Below are 16610 nucleotides of genomic sequence, written 5' to 3' on the forward strand. Positions count from 1 at the left end.
GCATGTATATGTATGTTGTATACATACAAACCATATAATTGACAGTTGGTGCATTCTACTGATTTAGGCATTCCCATAAAATGAGGTCCATGACAAATTAGGATAACTTCACATGCTGTTTTACAATGGCCTTCTTAACAATTATTACCCTGTACACTTGCAACGGGGTCAGTTCTTCCACTTAAGGACCAAATAGTTCCATTGTCAAAGTTTGTTAATACCATATTTTGGGGAAATACACTTTTCCTGCTAAAAGTTTTCTTGGGAAGCTTTTGCTTTGAAATTTTTTCTGGAAATTTGAACGAATAAGCTGATGAAAACACACTTAATGCCTAGTTGTGAAGTATTTTTCTGTCAACTTGATAGATTGAAACAGCTACAATAATGATAAGAAATAATTTTATATTATAATTATTTTTAAGAGAATTACAATTCAGCTAATCAACAAACCTCTAATGTGCTGCTCAATTAACCATAGTTTAGTTTGGGAGCAGCATAAATGAGAAAGTCATAATTTATTTGGTGGATATTCTTGAACAACCTGGGAAACACAGCAGAAATGCTATAACAAAAACAACACACAAAATTTATAACAAACAATACTTTCTTGATCTTAACATGGGGGCAGATCTATCGGTGGAGGTATTACTGACTGTGATGGTCCAACTCCATTCTCCACTAGAAATGCTGTTGCCAAACCCCAATTTAGATGTGAATCTATGTGACAGTGGACAAACCAAATTCCTGATTTTCAGCAGCGTAAGAAAATCATGTAATATGTCAGAAGTATGTAGATACAACAAAAACTGAGAGACAATTTTGCAGTAGCATAGTGTGTTACCTGGATTATCAGCCAGAAATCGAATGGCTACCCATCCTCCAGGAGGTGTTCCAATGGTGTTTCTCACAGGTGGATCAACAAGGTTAAAATTGGCTGGATCCATGGCTGGATTGAAGTTGCCAAAACCTGAACCAACTACAAAGAAGTGGAATCCATGAATGTGCATGGGGTGTTCTTCGGTAGTTACTATACTTGTGTCCTGCAAAACAATTTGCACCCTAGAACCATACTTCAACTTGTAGAGCTTTGTTCCTGGGGAAGGTGTCCATAGTCCCCGCGGCACACTGCCAGTATAATTAAATTGTACAGGTGGAACCGGAGGGAAATCAGTGGTGAAGACACCAGGTATTCTTTGATAGTAAGCTTGCATTAGGGAGGTGGTCCTTGGGAGTATAAAAGAAACATTGTTCATGCTTGCTGTGAAGCGAGTGCCATTAGGTCCTTGACACCTAGGACTATTAGGGTTTGTGCAGTTGATCAACCCCAAACCCACTATGAAGTATAGACTCACATCAACCTTTGTAAAGACTTGAATCCTAGAAAGACCCCTGAGCCCAGTAGTGAATGCGGTGGCAGTGGCTGTATCATTGAAGGCTGGAAGAACCGGCAATATTGGTCTGTTCTTGTTACTGCGGCTAGCAGATCTGTATTCAAGTATTGCTGTGGTAGTGGTGTTGTCAAAGGCAGCATTTTGGGCTGTTTGATAGGCACGTGCTGCCATGTAATATCGACCTGGTGGTTGGTTGGTAGTGACTAGGACGTTGATCGTCTGACCAGGTCCTATAGTTAGGACTCTTGTGGGGAAAGGCTTGGTGTAAGCAGCATCTGTGCCAACAACTGTCATCATGTGGTTGGCAATCCCAAAGAAGAGTTCTTGATTGAGTGCACTGTTGATGATCCTCAAGAGAATTGTCTCCCCGGCATCTACCAGTATGCGTGCAGTTTCTGCATTATATGCTAGTCACATGTTATCTACCATTTCTATATTCTTTTCGATCATAACACTATTTAAACCCAAACGGAAGTTATGACTCTTGTAACATTTCAAACCTTGACTCGAGCATCTGTAGAGGTCACCAGGTTGCCCGTTAATGGTATATGCTACTGATACATTTGGTGCTGCTCCTGTAAATTGTGCCTGCCTTAAGAGAAGCATTGGATCCCTGTCAAACCATTCCCCTGTGACATCATCCCAACATAATCTGTTAAGCTTTTTAAGCATTGATTAGCTGTTTTAGTTTGATCACTGTTTCTTAGACATCGTTAGTAAGTTGAGTTGAGAGCAGGATAGTACCAAGAAGGATAGGAAATTCTCGCCGAGGCGTAGGGAAGGGATAAGGCGAGCCCATTTTGGGATGGATGATCAGAGCTCCATAGACAGTGGCTCTTAGGAAGCCAGTGTGTGCATGCCACCATAGTGTCCCTTCTTGGTTTACGATCGTAAACCGGTATGTGTAACTTCCCCCTGGCTTTATGGGACACTGAGTCACATAGCTAGGTCCATCTGCCCATGGATTTCGCAGCATCCTTAATCCATGCCTGATGCACAAGACACGTGATCAAATTGCAAGGAAGACAAATTTCAGTTATGTATCACTAGCATTGTGAACTAATAGCACAGAGAATATTTAAGTTAAATACTCTGAATGATATTCATGTGAAGATAAATGATCACGTTATTTACCAGTGGATAGAGATGTTGTACTTTGCTGCATTTACTACTTTGATGACAAGAGAATCTCCGTTTCTGGCCTCCACGGTTGGCCCTGGAAACTGACCATTGACAGTGAGTATGTTTTGAACTTTGCACAGCCTCTTCACTGGCTTAGGTTGAATCTGTTTCAATCAATTATTGTAGCAATGACAATTACTAACTTCTTTGAAACATAATAGAAAAACTTTACTGATCCTTTTTAATGATTATTAGAGTAGCACTTACAACAAAATTATGGTAATGAGTTTGTGCTGCCGAAGCTAGTGAGGCGATTAGAGCAAAAAGGACAAGTAAGAACAAGGAGCAACATATCTTACTAGGGAAGTGGAAAGTCTTCATTCTAGTCTAAATCTGTGTTTAAATGGGGTTGCATGGTTATTTGAGTTTTAGAGTGCTCCTTATATAGAGTAATAAAGCTTGAAAAGTGTAGAGTAAACCCTCTTGGAAAAAAAGATATGTTTTAGTCAAGGTACTTTGATATTGAAGGATAATTAGTCTAACAAGGTGGAGGATTTGGTGCACCCACCAGCGCAATCAACTGTGTAACAAAGCTAGATTCTGTGATTAAGATGTATAGATTAGAGTTACACTATTGATATAAAGTTAATGACCTAGTTTTTACCTTGTTTGAGAACTATATATTATAGGAATGAGAATTAATGTATAGCTTTGATTGGATATTATAAATTTTGCAAGACAAGTTGATCTTTAAGGTTTCTATATGAAGTAACTACATGGCTAGATTTATTGTTATGGATCTTTCTCATGCAAAGTGAGAGTTTGTAGATTCAATAGTTTGATAAACACACTTAACACCAATCAATGAACAATATTACATTTACGTCACATACTTTACAGTTTGAATTATTGGCTTGCCTTGTGTTTAATTTTCGTAGACCAAGTAGACCTACATTTTGATTTTGATACTCATGCAGAAGACAGACCTTAAAAGTGAATAGCTTTTTAAACACTTATGTGAATGGAACTTCTGACAAGTAATTAGGATTTAATCTTATTTTGTAGTTGGATACGTAGTAACAGATATTTTACCTTTTGAGTGTTACAATAGAAAATACTTCTTGAGAAGTTGGGTTTTCGAAGGGTCTGTTTGGTTTTTAATTATTTGTTTTCAGCTTTATTTATAGTGTTTTTTGTTTTTTATTTTTTATTTTTTGAAGAAAAAAGTGACAATAATCCAAATAATAAAATTATTTTATATTTTCATTTAAAATTGAAAGTACTAAAAATGAAAATAAAAAAAAACAAACAGGCAATGCTCAGGAAGTACCAAAGATGACTTTTTAGGAAGTACCAAGTGGTATAACGAATTAAGATAACAGTTAAAATTGTGATTCTTTGACATCTAAAATGTTAAAAAAAAAATATATAGGAAAAAGTCATAGGCAGTGTAAATAAATAGGATTTAGCTCTCTTTTATTTAAAGGCACATTTTAATTGTATAATAATAGAAAATTTTTAATTGTTGATGTATTTAATACATTAAAAATATAAAAAATATATATTTTCAATAATTTTTAGTAAAATATTTTTTATAGCTTTTCTAAAATGCATTTTTAGAATAGATCAAACTCTTTTTAAGTGAAAAAGTTAGTAAGAATAAGAAAATGAAAGTCTAATTATCTTTGAATTAAGATAGTAAGATTTACACATGATAAAAATTATAAATGTAATGATTATTCATATTTTATTTTATTACTTTCTAAATCTCCAAATTTTAGACAAATTTTTTCCCTCTTAGGGAACATGTTAGCATCGGCAGATCTTTCTTTTGAGTTTTGACAATGGGTGCCCAAATGTTTTGGAAAAAAAAATTAGTAATTTTGTTACACGAAGTATTAGTTATTCAGTTGATTGATATTTTTGGTTTTTTAAATCAAATATCTTAGTTCTTAGAGTATATGGATTCAAATCTATACTCAATTGTAATAATATAAAAATATTAGATTAATAGATGAGATTGACTTAGATAATTGAGCTTCTTAAATTTTGACTAACTAAAAACATTCAATTAAATAAACAAAAAATCATAAAACTTTTTTAAATTCTTAATTTTGTAAACTCTTACTTATCTAATTAACTCAATATTAATTTATTCTTTATGAGCTTTTTATTATTAGAATTTTTTCGCTAAATAAATATATTTAAATGTTCGATAATTATTTTAATTTTTAATGTTTATCATTCTTACTATAATTTTTTAAAATATTTTATAGTTTATATATTTTAAATTTTTTATTATGAATGCTTTTTTTAAGAGAAAGACTAATATTCTAATTAATATATATATATATATATATATATATAATTTTAATAATGTCAATTCTAATTGATAGTTTTATAACTCCAATTTATAAATAAAATGGAATACAAATTTTAAATTTTAAAGAGTCAAATTTAAAAATAAATTTGATTTTAATTATTTGCAACAAGATTTCGAAAAATAACTTTAAATTTTATAAAAATGCCCTAAATGAAGTTAGATGAATTTATTTTAAGTGAAATTTAAACCAAAATTATTTAGATAAATATTCTTTATCTGATATAAATTATTATCTCTCAAAAAATTATCTTCAATTGTATGTTAGTACACCCAAATAAATATAACCGATATCAAGTCTTAGCAGAAGAAAATAATAGGGCAGTTAAGGTCAGGTGGAATTATGTTTTGGTGATGAAAAGCATCGTTTCCACGTTACAAAGTCAACCATTTTGACAAATGTCAACCTTAGCAGTTAGCACATATAATCAGACACATGAGTTACTCCATTTGCATGCAATTATTGGCGCTGTTTTTACTTACGTAATGTATTACTAGCATAACACCTTTATTTGACTGCTAATAACTGAAGCTGTCTATAAAGACGTTTTGCATAATTGCATTGATTATGATAATTGAACTTTGGTTAGTTAAAGTTTTTCTTTAAAAGAAACTAGTTCCCTCTTTATCATCGATCTAGCGATTAATTGATTTAGATATCTATATATAACTAAAGCACATCGATCTCTTTCACATTAGGTGTTGAAATATATTTCAAAAGAAGCAGGTTTGATGATATGTTTACTCACTCCCTATATATTTTCCCTACTTATGATAATTGTAGTTTTATATATTATTAGAACCGTATTATATGTCTATATAATAATATATCCACGCAAGGTTTATTTTATGTTTTTTCTTTTTTCGTGATATTATTCTTATGTTATTAGAGTTATATTATGTATATATAGTGTAAGAAATTGTTGTGAATTATATTTTATCCACCATTAGATGAAATTTAAACCCAATTTAATTGTTCAATACCTATACTATTTTTCATCAATATATGATGAACTGATGATACATTAAATTTTTTGCTGACCTTGTTTCTAAAGTATTAGGTAGAAAACCAACCAACTTCAAGAGTTAAGGATAGACATAATCAGATTTGTTAATTGCTGGCATTGTGAATTAAATACTAAATAGGTGGCAATGTGTGTAGGACACTTGTAGTTGTTGGTAGCTATATAGTATATGAATTTTGAATGCTAAACAGATAATGTCTCTTTGCCGGTGTAGTTCTTACTTCTTAGTTGAATACAAGACATGAAAGCCAATGAGACAAGTTTGGATTGCTTGAAATCTACATGGGTTTCACTCCAAAAGGGTCAAAACTAATTAAAGCTCTCAAACCAAATGTTATGACAAAGTTGAAACTTGTTACCCAAAATGCATTTAGCGACAATTCCAAAACCAGTGTTTATTTTAGCACAATGTGTACTCTCTCTCATTCTCTCTCTCTCGTTCGTGTGTCTCGTATCCTGTTGTATTCTATATTTATGTCAGTGTCCGTGCATCATAAATCACTTGTATAGTTGTATTAAACGTCGTTATTTCTGTCTCTTTTTATTGAAAAAAATTGTATCTGTTGTGATATACATGAATGGATGCCTATTTAATACATTGGGCGACTAGCTTTTCTAATAGAAAAATTCAGCTCCTCAAGAAAGACAGAGGGTGGTCTGAGACATATGATGCACATCAATAATAATAAACATTCTTTCTCTTTATTATGAATACTTCTCTCTTTATATATATACATTACAATATATAATATTAGTAAATACATATATAAATTATTGTTATTGAGCTAATTATATTAATATTAGAGTCTTCTATTTACATATCTTTATTTATATTGTCTATATACAAAATTCTCTCTCTCTTTCTTTCTTCGTACGTTAATACATACATATATATATATATATATATATATATATATATATATATATATATATATGAATCATCTCTTTTATATTGAGATAGTAATTATGGTTAATATTATTATCTAATTATATTTCTTTACTTTATATTTGTTACATCTTCCTTATTTATTTATTTATTTATTTATTTCACAACACGTTATCAGCACGAAACTCTAACGAAATTTTAGAAAGACTTTATGTAACAAATTTTCATTATGTTGAAACTCTTTCATCTTAATTTAATGCTCTAAATATATTTCGAAATAATTATTAATCATGGATATAAATGTTGAAATCCAAATTGATTCAATGGATCTTGAAGATACCATTGAGGCTGAAAATAATACATCCCAGAAGAATAAAGGCAAAGCCATGATTTTTCTTCGTCGTCATCTTGACATATGATTAAAAAAATGAATATCCCACATTAAAAGATCTTGCAGATCTGTGGAAAGACCTTGAAGAAAGGTACAATCATCAAAAGACGGTGATACTTCCTCAAGCCCAATATGTTAGAGAAAATTTTCTCGACCTTCCATGTCTCGAATGTGCTCCTGCAGCAGCAGTATCGAGAAAAAGAATTTAAAAATATTCTGAGTTAATTTCTTGCTTTCTTGTTGCTGAACGCAACAATGAGTTACTTTTGAGAAATTATGGGGCGGCACCAGCTGGGCGCGCTCCATTTTCTGAAGTAAATGCGGTAAATCATTACCCCAAAAGAGGTCAATGACAAAGTTTTAGTAGCGAGAAAAACTATGGAAGAAAAAAAAATTATGTTCACAAGAAAAGATCTCACCAGAAGTGGGATAAAGAAAGAAACAATGGGTAAAATAAATCAATTGAGGATTAATGCTTCCGTTGTGGTGGAAAGGGCCATTGGTCACGTACCTGTCGTACCCCAAGGCATCTAGTTGATCTTTATCAAGCATCCTTGAAAAGGGATGACAAAAGAAAGGAAACAAATTTTGTTTCAAATGATAAAAATTCCGCCACTCATTATGATGTATCTAATTTCTTTAAGGATTCTGAAGGGAATATTGGCTATTTGATCAATGATGGAATAGTTTGATATATGTATGTGTTTGTTAAGTATTCATGTGAATAATTTTACTGTGCATGTACTTCTACTCATTTTATTATTATTATCATTTGTCTTTGAAGAAAAATGACAAGGACATATTCTGAAGATATTTGCCTTACGGGTAGTGCAAGTTCGCACACTATTCTTAAAAGTGATATATATTTTACCCATCTTGTGCCAAAAGAATAATGTGTTAATACTATTATTGGCTCAGGCAATGTAATAGAAGGCTCCATAAGAGCTATAAGTTTGTTTCCCGGAGGAACAAAATTCATAATAAATAATGCACTATTATCTACCAAGTCTCTGAGGAACTTGTTGAGTTTTAAAGATATTCACCGAAATGGATATCATATTGAGACTATGAATGAGGAAAATCATGAGTACTTATGTATCACAACTCATGATTTAAATAAAAAGGTTATATTAGAAAAGTTACCCTCACTTTCATTTGGGTTGTATTATACCAAGATTAGTGCAATTGAATGGCTGCCATTGTAAACCAGAAGTTTACCAGCCCAAATGAATTTATAATTTGGCATGATAGATTGGGTCATCTGGAAACAACCATGATGAGGAGAATTATTGAAAACTCTCATGGACATTCACTAAAGAACCAGAAGATTCTTAAAACTAGTGAATTTTGTTGTGCTGCATGTTCTCAGGGAAAGTTAATTTTAAGGCCATCACCAGTAAAGATTGGATTTAAGTTCTCTAAATTGCTAGAAAGGATTCAAGGTGATATATGTGGACCTATTCATCCACCATGTGGATCTTTTAGATATTTTATGGTCCTAATAGACGCATCTTCGAGATGGTCACATGTGTGCTTATTATCTTCTCGCAACCTGGTGTTTGCGAGATTACTGGCTCAAATTATTCGATTAAAAGCACAATTTTCAGAAAATCCAATCAAATTAATTCGTCTTGATAATGCTGGTGAATTTATTTCCCAAGCCTTTGATGCTTATTGTATGACTAATGTAATAAGTGTTGAACATCCAGTAGCTCATGTTCACACACAAAATGGGTTAGTAGAATCACTTACTAAACGCCTCCAATTAATTGCTAGACCCTTACTTATGAGAACAAATCTCTCAACCTCGGTTTGGAGGCATGCTATTTTACATGCCGCAGCACTTATTCGTTTGAGGCCAACGAGTTACCATAAGTTCTCTCATATGCAATTAGCTTTTGGCTAGCAGCCAAATGTTTCCCATTTAAGAATATTTGGGTGTGCAATATATGTTCTCATTGCACCATCTAATCGCACTAAAATGGGACCCCAAAGAAAATTGGGGATATATGTTGGATATGATTCTCCCTCTATAGTGAGGTATCTTGAAATACAAACTAAAGATGTATTTAAAACCCGATTTGCATATTGTCATTTTGATGAATCAAAATTTTTAACATTAGGGGGAGAGAATAAACTTTATGAAAAGAAACTTAATTGAAATGCATCATCCTTGATGCATTTAGATCCTCGATCAGGGCAATGTGAACTAGAAGTTCAAAAGATTATACATTTGCAAAGAATAGCAAATGAATTGCTTGATGCATTTTTTGATACAAAGAGGGTAACCAAATTTTATATACCAGCGAAAAATGTCCCAATTCAAATTGATGTCCCAGTAGGACAAGTAGCCACTGAAGCAAATTCACGCCAGAAGCATGGCAGGCCTATCGGTTTCAAAGACAAAAATTCTTGAAAGAGAAAAGAGGTTAATACTATTCCTGTTGAAAAAGACATAGTAAAGACACATGCAGCTGTCCAAAATTCTGATATGATTTTAACGCCAGAAGACATTCAGGTACCTGAAAATTGTGAAAATGACAAGATCTCGATAAATTATGTCTTTACAGAAAAGAAATGAGACCGAAATAAGACAATTGTCAATGGAATATTTGCATATAATGTGGCATTGAATATCATGCATGAAAGTAAGGATCTTGAGTCAAGATCAGTCGAAAAATATCGACAAAGAAATGATTGGCCAAAATGGAAAGAAGCCATGAAGGATGAATTAGACTCACTTGCAAAACGTGAAGTCTTTGGACATGTAGTCTGTACACTTGAAGATGTAAAACCTATTGGATACCGATGGGTATTTGTGAGAAAACAAAATGAGAAAAATAAAGTTGTGCGCTATAAAGACCGACTTGTGGCACAAGATTTTTCACAAAGGCCCGATATAGATTATGAAGAAACGTATTCCCTATAGTGGATACGATAACATTGCGTTATTTGGTCAGTTTATTTGCATATCATAAACTGCATATGCATTTAATGGATGTGGTAACAGCTTATTAGATCAGGATATCTATATGAAAGTTCCTGAAGGACTAAAGATATCTAAACCATCCAGTGAATATTCGCAGGGATTATACTCAGTCAAATTGCAAAGATCTTTATATGGTCTGAAGCAATCTGGATGAATGTGGTATAATCGTCTTACTGAGTATCTGGCCAAAAACGGATTCAAGAATGATGATATCTGTCCATGTGTTGAAATCTGCATCTGGGTTCATTATAATTACTGTGTATGTTGATGATTTAAATATCATTGGAACTCTTGAAGAGATTCCAACGATTATAAAAACTCTAAAAGAAGAGTTTGAGATGAAAGATATTGGAAAGACTAAATTTTGTCTCGGCCTGCAAATCGAGCATACAAAAGATGGGATCTTTATTCATCAAATAACATACACAGAAAAGATCTTAAAGAGATTTTATATGGATAAGTCACATCCATTAAGTACCCCAATGATTGTATGATCTTTAGATGTGGAAAAGGATCAATTTCGTCCTAAAGAAGAGAATGAAGATATCCTTGGTCTTGAAGTACCATATCTTAGTGCCATTGGAGCGCTAATGTATCTTGCTAATAATACGCGACTTGACATATCATTCGCAGTGAATTTACTAGTAAGATATAGTTCCTATCCAACCAGAAGACATTGGAGTGGAATCAAACAAATTTTTTGATATCTTCATGGAACAGTTGATATGGGATTGTTTTATCCATATGGATCCAAGTCACAACTAGTTGGCTATGCAGATGTCGGATACTTGTCTGATCCACATAAAGGGAGATCTTAAATAGGATACCTGTTCACATATGGTGGTACAGCTATATCATGGAGGTCCACGAAATAGACGATAGCAGCAACCTCCTCTAATCATGCTGAAATACTGGCGATTCATGAAGCTAGTCGCGAGTGTTTTTGACTGAGGAGTCTGATTTAATATGTTCTGTCATCATGTAGACTGATTGATCATAAGATAGCTCCAACTGTCCTGTTTGAAGATAATACAGCATGCATTGCTCAACTTAAGGGTGGATACATCAAAGGTGATAGAACAAAACATATTTCTCCCAAATTCTTCTTCACTCATGATCTTCAAAATCAAGAGACAATTGATGTCCAACAGATCCGTTCAAGTGACAATCTGGCAGATTTATTCACAAAGTCACTCCTAAAATCCTCCTTTGAAAGATTGGTATATGAGATTGGGATGCACCGATTTCGAGACATTAAATGATGTCGACAAAAGGGGAAGACTGTACTCTTTTTTTCTTGGTCAGCTTTTTTTCCATTGTGTTTTTCTTGACAAGGTTTTTAATGAGACAGTCCCCATAAAAAAAGATATTATACTCTCTTTCCTTCACTAAGGTTTTTTTCCACTGGGTTTTTCTTTAGTAAGGTTTTAACGAGGTAATAATTCTAAATGGCCATCAAAGAGGAAGTATTGTGATATACATGAATGGATGCCTATTTAATACATTGGGCGGCTAGCTTTTCCAATAGAGAAATTCAGTTCCTCAAAAAGGACTGAACTTTATGAGGTCTTGAAAAAGAATACTTTGTACGAGTATAAATAGAAGGGGGTCTCAGACATATGATGCACATCAGTAATAATAAACATTCTCTCTCTTTATTCTGAATACTTCTCTCTTTATATATATACATTACAATATCTAATATTAGTAAATACATATATGAATTATTGTTATTGAGCTAATTATATTAATATTAGAGTCTTCTATTTACATATCTTTATTTATATTGTCTATATACAAAATTTTCTCTCTCTTTCTTTCTTCGTATGTTAATACATATATATATATATATATGAATCATCTCTTTTATATTGAGATAGTAATTGTGGTTAATATTATTATCTAATTATATTTTTTTAGTTTATGTTTGTTACCTCTTATTTATTTATTTATTTATTTATTTATTTATTTATTTATTTCACAACAGGATCCTTGGATTTTGAATTCTAGTGTCCCCTTATCAAGTTTATAGGGAAAATTAAAAAGAAGTAAAGACCTACCCTATTTTAGTATAGAATTACATAATCCCAAAAATAAAAAATTACATGCAGTTATAGATAGAAAGTGTAGTTGCACTAAAGTTTTATATGCTAGGCATTTAACTTATTACAATTTTTTTTAAATAAAAGGGACCTAATTGAAAATGAATAATATATATTTGATCAGAAATGTTTAAACTATAGAAATTTGGTTGAACATGATTACAAAATTTAAAACTGAAACAAAGACACTTAATCGAAAATTGATCGAAATTGTAATAAAAATTTATCAAGGGTCGGATTTATTGTACTTCTAGATGAACGTGTGTAAGTTGCAGGTGTGAAGGCCAGTATACCTAGTCTCATACATTGATGGATTTTCTTGTATTTGTTGCACTTGAATGGTTGCATGGCATCCTTGATTAAACTTGTGGATACACCAGTAGTATTCTCTGTCAATCAAAACAAGAACAAATATATATAAGAATATAGTTTATTTCTACATAGGATTAAATTTTTCAGCTAGAAAATTTCAACCTTTTGAAACTAGTCTTTTCTTATCAAAAGTTATTAAGATTTCTTCATGTTATATTATATAATGATCGATGATATTGAGAGTTATGTTTTGTCAGTAATTTTTTGAAGAGAAATTAAAAAAAAAAGAGTTCAATAATGATTATTACATTGGATATGAAGAACCAAGGAATGTTTTCTGGCCATGCTTCTTCCAATGTTTATGAAAATCCTTGATATTGTGCTCATGCAAGGCTGTAGTCCATGTTGGATGAATCTCTCTGCAACAAATCATGAAATACATTTCCATGGTGACAAAACAATAAGGCTACATTTATTTCAGAGAAGAGGACATAACAAGACACTGAGAACAAAGATATAAATGATATAGGCACAGAATTTAGTATTTTTGTATTCTATTTAGTGATAAAGTAGAACAAATTATGAAAATTTAATTTATTCTCTTTTTTTTCATTCAAAAAATTTGAGAAGAAAAATATAATTATAAAAAATTAACAAGAATAATAAAATAAAAAATAAAAAATAAATTGTATCCTTTGTTAGTATCTCAGTGTCCTTCCTGTCAGGATAGGGTGATAGATACAAAATACACTAATTCGGTGTCATTGTACACAATCTCTCTATCCATGTCTCATTTGTCAAATATGATTTTGTGTCTCAATGTTCAACTGTCCATGTCTCAGTGTCTTGTTTCTATAAACAAACGCAACCTAAATACTTAAAAATATACTCAACTTATAGAGTGATATTATAGAAAAATAAAAATATAATTTGTATATCAAAATCAGCCACTAAAATGAATTAACGTATAAATACATGTGCTAATTTATTTTTAATATATTTTTTATATTTCAACATATATTTTATTTTGATATCTAATTTTGGTAGTTGATTTTGGTACATAGCTAACGTAGTTGTATAAAAAATAAGTTACCTGTGATTTTTGAGCTCATCTCTTCCCTTAAACATCTTGTCTATTCCAGCCACAATATCTCTGACCCCAAACCCAAAGTCACCACAAATATTAATGTCTTCTTGTGACCCTTCCATAACACTTTTGAACCTTGCCAACAATGTTTCTTTCAAGTTATTTCTAATTTTCCTTCTTAGGTGATCATCAAAGATAATCCAACTTGATTGCACATCACATATCTCCACAAACTTCAATACAAACTCACTAATAAGCTTCCCTTTGAATACTTGATCCCATGAATTTGCTTTGTAAATTTTAAAACATTGGCGAAATTTTGCTACAATGTGATTCTTGATCCAATTTTCACCTAACAACTCTCCTAGTTTACTATGTTTCACACAGTTAACCATGTAGGTGTAATTGTTCATCAAGAAAACTAACCCTAAAGTTGAATCCTTGTACATTTCTTTTGATTTGGCCTTCAAACTCTGCTCCAACAACAACAAAATCCTAGCCAAATAAAATTCCACTCCATGATTATTGTTATTGTTCTCAAAAACCTGCTCCAATGTCATCAAAGATTTACAGGCAGCACCAAGGTAGTTCATTACATAATAAGTGATTGGATGAATCCCTCCACCGTTAACAATCCCAATTGAATTTTCGTTCTTGCATATCAGAGTCTCCAAATCGGCGAAAACACTTCTGATTGCTTCCCTCAACCTTGCCAAGATTCCAATCGCTTCGTCCCTTATTGCCACGCCGCCGCATTCATCAGAGAACAATGTTTCAATCTCAGGTAACATTTCTTTCAATGCCTCAAATACCTTGAGCAGCCTAAACAATCGCAATGGCGAGCCTGCGCTGTTCGCCACTGCGTTAGCGAAATCTAGTAGCAGAATCATTGGTGTCCTGCATAGCTCCATAAAACAGAGATCCGCATAGTTTGAACTAGAAGAACACTCCACAAAAACAGAGTTACTTAGATTCCTTTCTTCAGAGAATAGAATCCTGATAGAATATTCAAAAGACATGATCCAGCGTTGAATCTTTTTCTGCAAGTAATCTAATGGAACACCTTTGATCTCCTTTATGCAAAGCTTTTGCATATCTATCTTCCTCATTTTTTCAGCAAGGATTTGTCTCCTCCAAGTTAGGTATACATTGTAGCATTCTTCATCATACCCTGCTTTTTCGAAAATCGCCTTCCGAATCTTTACTTCCATATCAATGGGAAAAATCACCATGTCTTCTCTTTTCTCTTCTATTCCAAGAATCACATATAAATGTTCTTTTTTATTTACTGTAGTTCTCCCATCTTCAATTTCCAATGCGATTTGCACCACTGAATGGGCAACATTACTCCCATTCAGTGGTTGCTTGGTATCCAAGTAAGAGCGAAGACACGAGAAAAAATATCATATTGAAGCACCCAAAATGATGTGAGCAATGTGAATTTTCATGAGTTGAACTAAAAAGTATCCAAGGAAGAAATTGAAGAGATCTACCTCGAATCCAAAGTCAACTTGCCTTGACAAACTCAAGGACATTATAGCAAATGCAACACTTGAGACCAAACCAAACATGTCTGGTTTTCCGCTGACTTTTTTATCATACAAAAATGAGGAACAAGAAATTAGCATAAAGCCCAAAAAGCTAACCTGTGCTTTCCATAAGTGACTCAAAGAAACATGGAACTTGTATGCAAATGACATCACGGTACAGATAATGGAGCTCACACTTGCATAGATGAAAATCTTCAATAAGTTCCATTCTCCAAATACTTGTTTGAAAGAGGAACTCAAAGCAAAACAAAGTAGAGCAATTGGGGTAGAGGAAAAACCCACAAATCTCCATAATTTTTTCTGGATTAAAAAATTCTTAACTTGGTTTGTGCCCATGGTCCTTGAGTGTGAAATGTTGCTGAAATTGTATTGAGGTTAAATAGATAAAATAAAATAAACTAAAAAACAAACTATATAGTTTTCTCCATTGGTAATAAGAATAATCAGTTCATAAATGTTACCGTTTGAGAGGCCGGTCAATTTGCCTTGGATTTGGAATGCTATACTTGTTGCATAAATGATGTATGTGAGGTAAATCCTAGGCAAGTTGAAAAATATACTAAAGCAATTGTCAAAAGTATTGAATATCGGTTCAATTTTATCATTCAAATTAAAAACTTGTTTCATTTAGTTTTATAAAATTTTATAAATACGAATTTAAAAGTCAATTAAATTACATTTTATAGATTAATTTACTTAAATGATGAAATTGTTAATGAACTGATGTTATTGTTGATAATGCGTCACTTTAAATCAACCATAAGATGCCATATTCCGATATTGCCATCTGCTATTGAATGTATATATGAAATATCATATATATGATGGTAACCAATTTGGTAACATGATTTAGATTGAACCTTTTTGGTTTTCTCCATCCCTTTTATTTGTTTAGTTTCGTTATAGAAGATATCATGGAGTCATTTCATTATGTGATGATTAATTGATATCTTTAATCTGATGAATTTACATGTTAATTTCACAAATTTTGATCTTTTAAATTTTAAATTTTATTTTTCTTATCATTTATTTTATAAATAAGATCAAAAGAAAATATAAAAAATATTATTTAAAAATAAAAAATTAAATTTTATTTTTTAAAATAAAAATTTAAAATTTAAAAGATTCAAATTCTAATTTCACATTCTCTGCTAAGTCTTAGTGTTGTTACCGTAGAGATTCATAGTATTTTTGTTAAGATTAATAGAGATTCACCGACAATGTACTCTTCTTTTATGGTCAAATCCTGCCTTTAATTTTTACGACATGAGTTGAGTTGTTCTAAGTATTTTCATGTCCTTTTGTTTCTCGGTTTTGATGAAGATCCAAGTCTCACTTTGACCTAATTCAAAAAAATAAATATACTTTCCCACAG

The 16610-nt window shown here is 32.0% G+C and overlaps 2 protein-coding genes across 3 annotated transcripts; both read right to left on the reverse strand.

The window, feature by feature from the left end:
* Positions 1–382: 382 nt before the first annotated feature.
* Positions 383–2939, reverse strand: LOC112793184 (laccase-3). 2 transcript variants are annotated; one of them, XM_025836213.3, is made up of 6 exons: positions 2781–2939; positions 2526–2614; positions 2136–2380; positions 1892–2020; positions 842–1786; positions 383–744 (listed from the first exon to the last, which is right to left on the reverse strand). In XM_025836213.3, exons 1-6 carry the CDS (start codon positions 2892–2894, stop codon positions 614–616), a joined length of 1653 nt encoding a protein of 550 aa, XP_025691998.1. In that variant the 5' UTR covers positions 2895–2939; the 3' UTR covers positions 383–613. The 2 variants fall into 2 exon arrangements, with proteins under 2 accessions (XP_025691998.1, XP_025691997.1); XM_025836212.3 differs by having other exon boundaries at positions 2526–2677; positions 2781–2938.
* A 10748-nt stretch (positions 2940–13687) lies between these two features.
* LOC112795878 (exocyst complex component EXO70B1-like) lies at positions 13688–14917 on the reverse strand. The gene has a single exon (XM_025838101.1). The coding sequence runs from the start codon at positions 14915–14917 to the stop codon at positions 13688–13690; it is 1230 nt and encodes a 409-aa protein (XP_025693886.1).
* Between the last annotated feature and the right edge of the window lie 1693 nt (positions 14918–16610).

This window comes from Arachis hypogaea, chromosome 1 (assembly GCF_003086295.3).
Source record: "Arachis hypogaea cultivar Tifrunner chromosome 1, arahy.Tifrunner.gnm2.J5K5, whole genome shotgun sequence".
Classification (NCBI taxonomy): domain Eukaryota; kingdom Viridiplantae; phylum Streptophyta; class Magnoliopsida; order Fabales; family Fabaceae; genus Arachis; species Arachis hypogaea.